We start from the raw sequence: 12,372 nt of genomic DNA on the forward strand, positions 1-12,372 counted from the left end.
TTTATCAAAGTTAGGCAAACACAACAAATGCGCATTAGTTAGCTTGTCTTTCAAAGTTTTGAAAGCTTGGTCATGCACATCATCCCACTTAAAAACAACATTCTTTTTCACAAGTTCATTCAAAGGTGTAGCAATAGAACTAAAATCTTTAACAAACCTTTGATAAAAACTTGCTAAACCATGGAAACTTCTCACCTCGTTTGCATTTTTAGGTGTAAGCCAACCCTTTATTGCCCTTACCTTTTCTTCATCAACACTAATACCCTGCGAATTAACAACAAATCCAAGAAACACAACATTCCATGTAAAACGTGCACTTCTTAAGATTAGCATACAATCGGTGCTTCCTCAACACACTAAACACAGCATGCAAGTGTTTCATATGTTCATCCAAATTTTGCCTATAAACTAAAATATCATCAAAGTAAACTACCACAAAGTTTCCCATGAAAGCACGCAAGACATGGTTCATAACCTCATGAATGTACTAGGTGCATTAGTTAAACTGAAAGACATTACTAACCACTCATACAATCCATATTTAGTTTTAAATGCAGTTTTCCATTCATCTCCCTCTTTCATGCGAATCTGATAATAGCCATTCTTTAAATCAATTTTAGAAAACAATTGAAAGTCATGCAATTCATCAAGCATATCATCTAATCTGGGGATAGGATGTCTATACTTTATCGTTATCTTGTTAATAGCTCGGCAATCCACATGCATTCACCATGTTCTATCTTTCTTTGGGACTAAGAGGACAGAAACCGAACATGGGTTGAGACTCTCCCTTACAAATCCCTTTTGCAACAACTCATCCACTTGCCTTTGTATCTCCTTCGTTTCCTCAGGATTAGCTCTATAAGCATGTCGATTTGGTATGGTGGAACCATGTATGAAGTCTATTTGATGCTCAATTCCTCTTAGAGGAGGTAATCTATGAGGAATCTCTTCAGGAAATAGGTCCTCAAATTCCTGCAATAAAGACACGACAACACTAGGCAAAGATGAGTTATAAGGTCGTTAGTAGAAAAATAAACATCCTTATACATAAATACAAGTACTTGTTGCCTCACCATCATTACACTTTTAACCTCATTTTTTTAGCAAGTACACTCATTCTTTTATTTTTCTCTCCATGTTGCTCACTTTTCTCTCCTTTTTTCTTCTCGATCTCATTGCTCTCTTTCTATTTTCCTCTTGCTCACACTGTTGTTTCTCTCTCATTTTGCACTCTTTTGCTATCCTAATCTGGTCCTCATAAGCTTGCAAAGGTTTAAGAGGGGCTAATACAACTTTTTGATTGTTCATTACAAAAGAATAACAATTTTTGTACCCATCGTGCGACACCCTCCTATCAAACTGCCACGGTCGACCAAGCAATATATGACCAGCATACATCGGTGCCACATCACAAAGAACCTCATCCTTATACTTGCTAATTGAAAAAGGAACCTGAACTTGCTTGTTTACCTTCACTTTTCCACAGTCATTCAGCCATTGTAGCTTGTACGGTTTAAGATGCTTCTTCCACTTTAAATTCAACTTTTCTACCAACAAAGTACTAGTAACATTAGTACAACTCCCACTATCAATAATCAACGTACATACCTTATCCTTCACGTGGCATCTTGTGTGAAAAATATGCTCACCTTGCTCCTCATCTCCTTCATCCTTAGGCTGTATACTTAGGGCTCTCCTTATAACAAGTAAATCACCATGCACAAGTTCTTCCACTTCAACATCAGAACAATCCTCCAATGGTGGCATCTCATCGTCACTTGAGCTAGCACTTTTGACTTCTCCATTTGCCCGTACAACCATAACCTTTTTGTTTGGGCATTCGGAAGCAATATGTCCGAATCCAGGACACCTAAAACATTTAATATCACGTGACTTAGTAAGAGTTTTAGTTTCAGGTTTACCTTTAGGAACAGCAATGGAATTCTTTGACTTTGCTTCTTCTTTTGTTCTAAAAGCAGCTTTGGTGTCCTTCCAATTTGATCTCCACGGAGAGCTAGAGGACAAACCAGATCTAAACCTCTTGGACTTGATTTTCTTCTCCACTTTAACGGCTTTGTGCAGTAGCTCCTCCATCTTTACATAATGTTGCAACTCAACCATGTCAGCAATCTCCTTGTTCAATCCAGCAATGAATCTAGCCATTGTTGTTTCTCCGTCTTCCTCTATGTTTGCTCTAATCATGGCAATTTCCATCTCCTTATAATAATCCTCGACACTCATGGAACCTTGAACCAGCCCTTGCAACTTCCTATACAAATCTCTATAGTAATAGCTAGGTATAAGTCTCTTGTGCATCACCAACTTCATCTCTTCCCATGACCGAATAGGCCTCTCACTATTCCTGCGCCTATTGATCGCCAATTGATCCCACCATATACCTGTATAATCTATAAACTCCATAGCTGCTAGCTTCACTTTCTTCTCCTCGGAGTAATTATGACAATCAAATACTTGCTCAACCTTTCTTTCCCACTCCAAGTATAGCTCAGGATCTTTTTTTCCTTGAAAGTTCAGAATTGCCATCTTTATACTTCCTATATTGTTATCTCCTTTGGAGTCAACCTTCTTGGCCCGTTTATAACTTGTTCTCTCCACTTTGGAATCAGCTTCGTCTTCTTCATTGAACTCATGTCTTCTATGTGATTTAGAACCAGAAAAGGACTCCAAATCATTCAATCTCACATTCAGCAATTTAAATTGGTCATTAACAGCCTTGATGAAGAATTTCATGTCGACCTCTTATGGTTCTCCTCCTTCCTTACTCATGGTTTCAACCTGTAAAATTAAATAAAATAAAAGGTGTTGTTCCTCACACACTCCCTTATGTGTTTGCACTCAAATCAAATTGTTATCACTCGTGTTTCACACTATGTTGGCTTTTTCTTGATGATGATCTCTCTTGCCTTTTACCACTCAAAGCCAAGCCAGCCCCCTTAATGTTCTTAACAGAATCAAAGAATTCAACAAATCTCAGGAAGCAACCGGTTAGATGGTGACAATCTCAAAAATCAAAACTTTAAAAACTTAGTTAAGGCAAACGGTGAACAGAAAGAAAGACACAAGATGACTCTAAAAGGAAGCAAAAGGCATGTGAAAGAAATCACTAGAATTGACGCTAAATGATTAAGAAGGCAAAAGACACAAAACAACCTTGTATATGCTTGAAACAATCACTAGAACAAAAATACAGGGAAATTAGAACCCTAAGGAAACTAAGTCCTTAAAACCCTAATCTTGAGACGCCACTAAGGTTGATCACTCCCTTTGATAAGTCGAGATTCAAGCATTCAATCAAGAACACAAGACAACAAAGCAAATAGTTTTCTGAAATAAACTTCAACTGATAATAACCTGTCCCCAAAAAGTAACATGGCTGTCCCTTTTTATAAGCGACAAACCTAAAAGAAAACCCTAGCTAATTGAAAAATGGGTTGGGCCTAAGTACAAGCGAATTGGGCCTAAATAAACCTTAAATAAATAAAAGACTAAAGAATCTAATGATAATTAAAACATAAAAAAAAAGCCCAAGATTAAATAAACGGAAATTAATTCCTAAATTAATCCTTGCATCCAACTTGATCTTCCGAATCTACCTCTTGCATAAAAAGATAATAGACTATCCTTGGTGAAGCTTTGAAATATTTGAATTTAGTCTTAGAGTCTTCTAGTACAGCCTCTTTGTATTGCACTTCCATGATCAAGCCTTGCAAAGCCTCTTTCATCCTCTTTGTCTTTGCCCTAGTCATTGGACCGCCAATTCCTTGCAAAGGATCTTGAGAATATTTGGGAACATCAACTTGGTCAGCACCTCGATCTCCATTAGTTTGTGTGTGTGTTTTTACAATAGTGGTATCAGAGCAGGTTACATTAGAGCCTAGTGTGACTTTAAGATCCCTAATCTATGAAAATTCTAATTCTAGGGTTTCGACAAATTTGGGGGTTTTCTGAATTGTTAGGTTCTAGGGTTCTTAGGAGTTTGTAGGTTATCAACAAACTGAAAATTGTCAAGAACTGAAACCAATTTCTGATTCTAGCATCATGAGTTCAACCTGCATGGAAATCTCCCAGTACGATGGAAAGGTAGACATCAATTCTTGGAAGAAGAAGATAAAGGCCCTATTGTCACATAATAAAGTAGGGATTGCACTCGAAAAGAACACAGAAAAATGGCAAGAGGATAAGTTAAAGAGAAAGACAGAAATAGACGAAGAGGCGTATAACTTGATCATGATGAATCTGGCAGACAACGTGCTGAGGAAAGTGGACAGATTGGAGGCTCCAATCACACTCTGGGGTAAACTCGAATCTCTGTGTGCTTTACAAACTACACCCAGTCTTGCTTTTTTAAAGGGTGCACTATTTTCATATAGAATAGATAGTAATAAGTCAATAGAAGATAATCCAGATGAATTCTTGAAAATGAGTATAATCCTAAAAGGCACTGACCAAGAATTAGGAGACACAAGCCTGGCCATGATCCTTTTAAAGTCATTAACAAAAGACTACCAAGTAGTCAAGAATGTTTTACAATACTCTGGTACTGTCCCTAGTGTAGATCTCATCATAGTAGGACTAAAAGCTAGGGAGTTAGAGTTGAAGGTTCAGAAAAGAAATGGAAATAATCTGTTTATAAAGGGTAAAACAAAACTAGGAAGTTCCTTTAATGGCATGCAAAGAAACACATGGTCTAAGACTAAGAAGAAAGGAAAAGGTACTAATAAGAAAGGGGAGCCTAGGAAATGTTTTCACTGTAATAAAACTGGTCATTTAAAAAAGAATTGTCACGATTGGATTAGAAAACAAAAGTCAATAAACATTGAGAGTAATGTAGCTTGTGCAGAGAATAATGCTACTGACCCAGAAGTACTCACTGTGTCTAGGACAGAACAAACTCAAGATTGGGTGTTAGACTCAGGATGCTCATTTCACATGAGCTCTAATAGAGATTGGTTCCAGGACTTTAGGGATGGTGAATATGAAATTGTGTTTATAGGTAATAACAACACTTGCAAAGTGTTAGGAATAGGAAATATAACCTTAAGATTGGATGATGGAAAGCTCATAATATTGTCTAATGTAAGATACATCCCTGAATTAAAAAGGAACCTAATATCTTTAGGTACTTTAGATGAATCAGGATGCAGTTATAAAGCTGAAGGGGGATGTATTAATGTGTTTAAGAATAACCACATTGTGTTGAGGGGACTGAAGAAAAATGGGTTGTATCTATTGTGGCTGTTATCACCCTGAGAAAAGAAATAGTGCATTGGTCTCTTCTAACCTAAGTGTAACTGATAAATGGCACCTGAGGCTAAGGCACATGAGTCAAAAGGGCATGAACATCCTTAGTCAACAGGGTCTGCTTGGTAAAGATAGGATAACCTCTCTAGACTATTGTGAAACATGTGTATAGGAAAGCAACATAGAGGTAGCTTTACTAAAGGCACACACCTATCCAAAAATTGCTTAGACTACTTTCATGCAGATCTCGGGGACCCGAGAGAGTTAGGTCTCATGGAGGAAATACCTTTTTTCTCTCCATAGTTGATGACTTCAGTAGGAAGGTATGGGTCTACCTACTGAAGTCCAAAGATAAGGCTTTGACTAAGTTTAAAATTTGGAAAACACTTGTGGAGAATCACGTTGACAAAAGAGTAAAAGCCTTAAGAACAGATAGTGGATTGGAGTTTTGCAATGTGAAATTTGATAACTACTGCAGAGATCAGGGTATTTTGAGGCACATAACAGTTAGGAAAGCCCCTCAGCAAAGTGGGGCTGTTGAGAGGATGAACAGAACCCTATTAGAAAAAGTTAGGTGTCTCCTGTTTACTTCAAGCCTTCCAAAAACCTTTTGGGGAGAAGCTTTGACTACTGTTGCTTATCTAATAAACAAAAGCCCAAATAGTTCCATAGAATTCAAATGCCCAGAATCTAAGTGGTCAGGGAGGGACTTGAATCTAAGCCACCTAAGGGTGTTTACGAGTGATGGAAAACTAGAGCCTAGGTCTATAAAGTGTGTACTCCTACGATACCAAGAGGGCACTAAAGGCTATAGGCTCTGGGACAAAACTGCCTCAGGGGTAAAGATCACAGTAAGCAGAGATGTAATATGTAATGAAGGGGATTTCCCTTGCAAGTCTACTAACAATGATGCAGGTTCTCCAAGCAACAATGAAACTCAACCAGGTCAACCAAACACCACACCAATCGAGGTGGAGGCAACCAACATGTAACTAGAGGTTACCCAATCAGAAAATGAACCTACACTATAAGAAGAAACATTACCTGATGCACCAAACCAAGAAGAAGGTGAAACAGGGGAGGCCCAATACCCCTTGCTTGATGAACTGCAGGAATACCAACTAGTAATGGATAGGACCAGAAGGGAGATTAGGCCTCCAGAAAGGTATTCATTTGCAAAACTGATCTATACAGCCCTACTGGCAGGAACTGAAGTATTGAGAACAAAACTTGAGTCATATTCAGAAGCAATGACTTCAAAGGATAGGGACAAATGGTGGCAAGCAATGACAAAGGAAATGAATTCCCTAAAGGTAAATGGGATTTGGTCCCTTGTTCCTAAACCTAAAAATCAAAAAGTTATTCAGTGTAAATGGTTGTATAAGATTAAGGAGGGTATAGCAACAAATGAACCCCTTAGATACAAAGCTAGACTAATGGCCAAAGAGTACACCCAAAGGGAGGGCATATACTTCAATGAAGTCCTCTCTCCTGTAGTCAAATACAAGACCATTAGGATGATGTTGTCTATTGTAGCTTATCAAGACCTAGAGTTAGAGCAACTTGACGTAAAAACAGCTTTCTAACATGGTGATTTAGAAGAGCAAATCTTCACGGTTCAGCCAGTAGGCTTTGTAGATAATCAAAGGCCAGACCATGTTTGCAGGTTGCATAAGTCCTTATATGGCCTTAAGCAGTCATCCAGCAATGGTATAAAAGATTTGATACCTTTATAATCAACTTAGGTTTCACTAGGAGCAAATATGATAACTGTTTTTACTTTGCACTGAAAGATGACATGCCCATTTACCTGCTGCTTTATGTCGATGATATGCTTCTGATTAGTAAATCAAAGTCCAAGATAACTGAATTAAAAGTCAGACTCAACTCTGAATTTGATATGAAAGACCTAGGAGTGGTTAAGAAAATTCTTGGAATGTTCATAGATAGGGACACAAGAAAGAGTACTCTAAAAATCCATCAAAAATCATATCTGCAGAAATTAGTCTCTAAATTTGGAATGTTTGACTATAAGCATGTGTCAATGCCCCTTGCAAATAATTTTGTACTATCTAAGTCACAGTGTCCTAAGAGTCCTGCTAAAACCATTCAAATGGAGGTTGTTCCTTACTCTAATGTGATAGGATCAGTAATGTATGCAATGATTAATATTAGACCAGATTTGGCATTTGCAATATCTCTGTTGAGTAGATACATGTCAAACCCAGGGAGTGATCACTGGATTGCTCTAAAATGGGTGCTCAGATACATTAACAGTACTGCATGTATAGGCTTAGAATATTGTAAAAGAACATCTACACTTGATCTTGTTGGGTTTGTAGATTCAGACTTTGCAGGTGACAGGGATAGCAGGAAGTCAACTACAGCCTATTGTTTTACACTTGGAGGGAATTACATCAATTAGAAATCACAACTCCAGCCCCTAGTTGCTCTGTCATCGACTGAAGCGGAATATGTGGCCCTGGCTGATGGTTTCAAGGAAGCCATATGGATGCAAGGACTATTAACAGAAGCTGAGTTGACTGATAGCAAAGTGACTATCTTCTCAGACAGTCAAAGTGCTATATTGTTAAGCAAAAATCCTATCTATCATGAAAAAACAAAACATGTGGACGTAAGATTTCATTTCGACAGAGACCTAATCACCAAAGGATTGATTGAGCTACGAAAGGTTCCTGCTGAAGAAAATCTAGCAGACATGGGAACAAAAATTGTCACTCCAGCAAAGTTCAAGCATTGCATGAACTTGCTATTTCTGAAATAAGAAGAAGACAACAGAGCTATGAGGGAATCAATTGAGGTAAACTGCACTAAAGAGAGTCAAATTGGGAAGTTGGTTTCAAGTCTTCAAGGTGGAGATTGTAAGTGTGAAGACTGAAACGATGCCGTGTTACTTAAATAAGTAATACGTTGTCGTTTCAGGATAATAGAAGAATCAATTTGAACCATCAGTCATCTTGAGATCCAACGGCTGCAATTAGTCCAATTCTGGTCAACAGTATTTAAGCAAATAAGTGTTTAGTCTTGAAAGAGAGTTTCTCGATCGATATGCTGTGTAAAGGAAATTGCTCTCTTAGGGTTTCGTCCAGTTCTGAAATCATGATCATTGTAACTAGTTTGAGTGATTGTGTTAGTCATTCTGGGAGAGGGTTATTGTCTCTCTAAGGGCTAGGGAATCTTAATGTTATTTCTCTAGGTTGGTTGTTACAAGATTGGTTGATTTCGGGGTTTCTTTCTTGGATAATTTGATTTGGAGTCTATAATCTGTAAACTGGTTCTTAATAGTGCAGTGAGCTTCTCCTATTTTCGGAGCTCAATGTGGACGTAGCCTTCCCATTCTTGTAAAGGTGAACCACGATAAAATTGTGGTGTTGAATCTTTTCTGTGATTGCTTGATTTGTTATAGTTTTGTTAGGTTTGTGTGTGTATTTTTACAACAAGTGTCTTCCATGGCTTCTATGGTAGACCTGTCAAGTTTATGTCTGCTATTAAATCCATATTCATTTCTTTTTTGCCTCTTCTTGCTACCACTGTTCTTTGTCAAATAATCGTATCTGTGATTATTGCCTTTTTTGTGATTGTGTTGTTTTTGGTCGTTAAGTTTGTTAAGTTTGTTGGTTTTCAATGTGAGTACTCGTACTCTTCTCCCTTCTTTATGGGGTGTGTTTTGCTCCTCATTACTTTTTTATTGTTGATTTTGGTTTATTTGCAAGTAAATTGGGCTTTGGTGTCTGTGGTAGTGGTGGTGGAATCCAGTTGGGGGTTTAAGCCATTGAAGAGAAGTCAAAATTTGGTGGATGGATATAGATTTGTGGCTTTGTCTTTGAGTTCATGTTTTGCATTTTCTGTTGGGATTTTAATTTGGAGCAGCTTGGATTTAGTTTCTCGTTTTGGTGGTATCAATAACGGGTGGAGTTGGGCATTTGTGTTACAAATAGTGATTGCTTCAACATTGCTGATGTTGTTGTTCCTTTACAACATTGCGGCGAATATAGTGTTTTATATGCTTGCAATCAATGTTTTAAAACCTAGCTCGGCCCAACTGGTTAAACTGGTTCAACCAGGACTCGGAAGCTTCAACGGGCTGGGTTTAATTTTTTCCTATTCACCCAATATCCTAGGATTTCCAGTGATGATCGGTGAACAATTAACTGTCGAAATATTGGGGCTTTTTAAGAGCTATTTCCGGTGAATGTAATGGTGGTGAAAGATTTGATTTTCGGTGAGTAAATCGACTGGAAATCAAACAAAACTGGCAATGGCAACGATGAGATTTTTTCGACGATTTACCAGGCTAACGGGGGTGGGGTGAGGGGGGGTTTTGGTCGTCGCCGCTAATCAGTTGCCAATCGATTTGCAGTTGGGGTATGTTTGATAAATTTCAAACCTATAGGGACTTACTTGTAATTTTTAGGGGTATATTTGCTAAATTTTAGAAGTTTTTGTCAACCGATCAACCCGAGATCCAGAAGCTTTGCCGGGTTTCACCCTGGATTGGGTTTGAAAACATTGCTTGCAATGGAGATTGCTGAGGAATTTTCCAAGGAATATGTGGGCTTGCCTTTTGATAATGGGAAAGTGCCTTATCTTGTTTCTATTACTTATAATGTATACTAGGTTCGCTGACATTTATTTTTTGTTTGTACTTTGTAGTTGGTAAGTGGTGTACTATCAAAGTAAAAGTATGTGAATACGTAAAAATCTGAGATGTGATCAATCTTTGAGTTTCTTGCGATGTTCTGAAAACTGGACCGGACTATCCGATAGAAACCAATTCGACCGGCAACCGGCGGCAAATCCAGTCCGGTATATATAAAAAACCATCATTTTGATTTAAACCAGATTGGACCGTGGTTGGACCGTCAGAATAGTGCCGAATCACGGTCCAATTGCAGCTAAACCCCACCAGATTCCGGCATCTTTCGACGGAGAAAACACCCCCATTCGACGAACAGCATCTCCATGACCAAAACCATCCATTTTCAGTTGCTACCATCCAGCCTACATCGATCGCCGTCCACTTAAAGTTCACATGATGTCAGATTTCTTTTGTTGATTCCGGCGAGTTTCGACGACGATGGAACTCCCTAGCACCACCATCAGAGTCGCCGGCACCTACACATCAAAAGCCCCAAGATTCCAGCTTCAATTAGCCGTCGATCGTCGCTGCCGCCACCACTCACTAGAATCTTCGCTTGATAGGGGTGTTTTAGATAGATTTCGAACCATAAGAGAGTATTATAGGGGTGTTTTTGATAAATTTCAAACCTTTAGGGATTAACATGTAATTTTATAAATTACGGTCCAATCGACCGATCCAACCAGTCAAACCAAAAACTGGACCCTTGAGCGGGTCATTATCCGGTCCGATTTTCAGAACATTGGTTTCTTATGCTTCATTTTGGTCGGACCTGCAATTCTGATTAGGTTAATTCGTAATAAACTTTCTATGTCAATGCCATGTCCGTAGCTTGTCAGTGAAGATGGAACTATGTATATCTGCTCGAACACTGACTGATCTGGAAACTTTTGTATTTTCATAAATTTGTTGAAGCAGAACTACATAAAACAACATTTGCAAGTTCAATTGACTGCACAGCTTTATAATCAGGAATTAGGAATAGAACCTCATCCATCATCCTTCTCAAGACTATATAACTCACCGCACAAATACAAAAGGCTAATACTATACTTACAACCCAATCTCATAAATTTTCTCTCACAACTCCAACATGAAAATAATTGATCAGCTCGTAAATAGGTCCCGCCAGCTCACTATGGGTCCCACTTATCCAATTACGAGTTGATCAATTGGGAGCTGACATGTCGGGATTATGAGAGAAAGTTTGTAAAATTGGATTGTGAGTCAATCTTTATTGAATACAAAAATGGACACAAAGCTAGTAACGTCAACTCTTAATTAAGCCTCTTAATTTTTATTTATTTATTTTAAGCAACAATTCAATGACCTATTAGTTTGTGTGTTATGGATGGTTTGGACAAGGATTTATTTGTCAATGTCTTCTAATTTTAGGATGGGATCGACCAAAACTTATTTGTCTATTAAATAATAAAATTAGAGTAAACAACATTTTCCCACCCGAGGTTTGCCTTAATGACACTTTTCCACCTAAAAAATTTCAAAATACCACAACCCTGCCCAAAGTTTATATTCCGTTAAATACTCAAATATACTTCACTTTCTCAACTAGGGTTCGACAAGTTACCAGGAGTCAGGGTAAGAGGGATTTGTAGAGTGGAGGCTGGTGGATCCAATTGTCACGACCAAGGGCTATCCTCCATCTTGCCCTACTGCGAGCTTAGCCTGATGGTACTCACAATGCTTCTTAATTGACTATAGCCCCTTGGTCTTGGGTTCGAGTGGTGGGGAAGGCGAAAGAAATCCCTAAAGGGGGGGGGGGGGGGGGGGGGGGGGGGGGGGAGATATTCCTATGAGTCCGACTGAGTGAGGAAAGCACCTGAGCTCACAGTAGCGCAAGATGGAGGATAGCCCCCGGTCGTGACACCAATGGTGGTGACCGATTGAATATTCATCTCCGGAAATCAGCTAAGAACAAAAAACCCTAGCTTTGTGGTGGCTGATAATAGGCAAGAAATCATGTGCCAGAGTGAGAGGGATTTTATAGGGAGGAGACTGGAGGTTCAAATGGTGGTGACAGAGAGAATTTTCACTGCTGAAATCGGCTTTGAGTAGTAACAGAATATTAACTTTGGGTGGGAAAGTGGTATGCTGCAACTTTTTGTGTGGGAAAGTGTCATTAAGGAATACCTTGGGTGGGAAAAAGTTGTTTACTCTTAATTAATAATATACGTATATATAATCCGAAATTATTTTGTTTGACCAACCAAAACTTAATTATTGATTTCTTCATCATATCAAAAGTCAAGACAAAGACCTATTCATCTTCTAGTTTTAATTAAGAGTAAACGACATATTCCCACCTGAGGTTTTGCGAAATCCCAAGGATGTACCCCTGGTGGGCGGGTTGCATTTATTCCAAATTCTTACCCTTAAAGCGACAGAAAAGTGTTTGATGTAAAGATAAAGGGATAAATTGATCATTT

The 12,372-nt window shown here is 38.5% G+C and overlaps 1 protein-coding gene across 1 annotated transcript; it reads right to left on the reverse strand.

Annotated features, from left to right (window-relative positions):
• Positions 1–726: 726 nt before the first annotated feature.
• On the reverse strand, positions 727–2,754 carry LOC116124107. The gene is made up of 2 exons (XM_031409812.1): positions 1,150–2,754; positions 727–975 (listed from the first exon to the last, which is right to left on the reverse strand). The coding sequence occupies exons 1-2, from the start codon at positions 2,752–2,754 to the stop codon at positions 727–729; spliced, it is 1,854 nt and encodes a 617-aa protein (XP_031265672.1).
• Positions 2,755–12,372: the final 9,618 nt, after the last annotated feature.

This window comes from Pistacia vera, unplaced genomic scaffold (genome assembly GCF_008641045.1).
Source record: "Pistacia vera cultivar Batoury unplaced genomic scaffold, PisVer_v2 Contig149, whole genome shotgun sequence".
Classification (NCBI taxonomy): domain Eukaryota; kingdom Viridiplantae; phylum Streptophyta; class Magnoliopsida; order Sapindales; family Anacardiaceae; genus Pistacia; species Pistacia vera.

Coding starts and splice junctions, on each gene's coding strand:
- LOC116124107 (XM_031409812.1), bottom strand. CDS start 2,754: ATGAAATTCTTCATCAAGGCTGTTAATGACCAATTTAAATTGCTGAAT. Junction 976..1,149: donor GAAGAAAAAAGGAGAGAAAA/GTGAGCAACATG, acceptor TCTTTATTGCAG/GAATTTGAGGACCTATTTCC.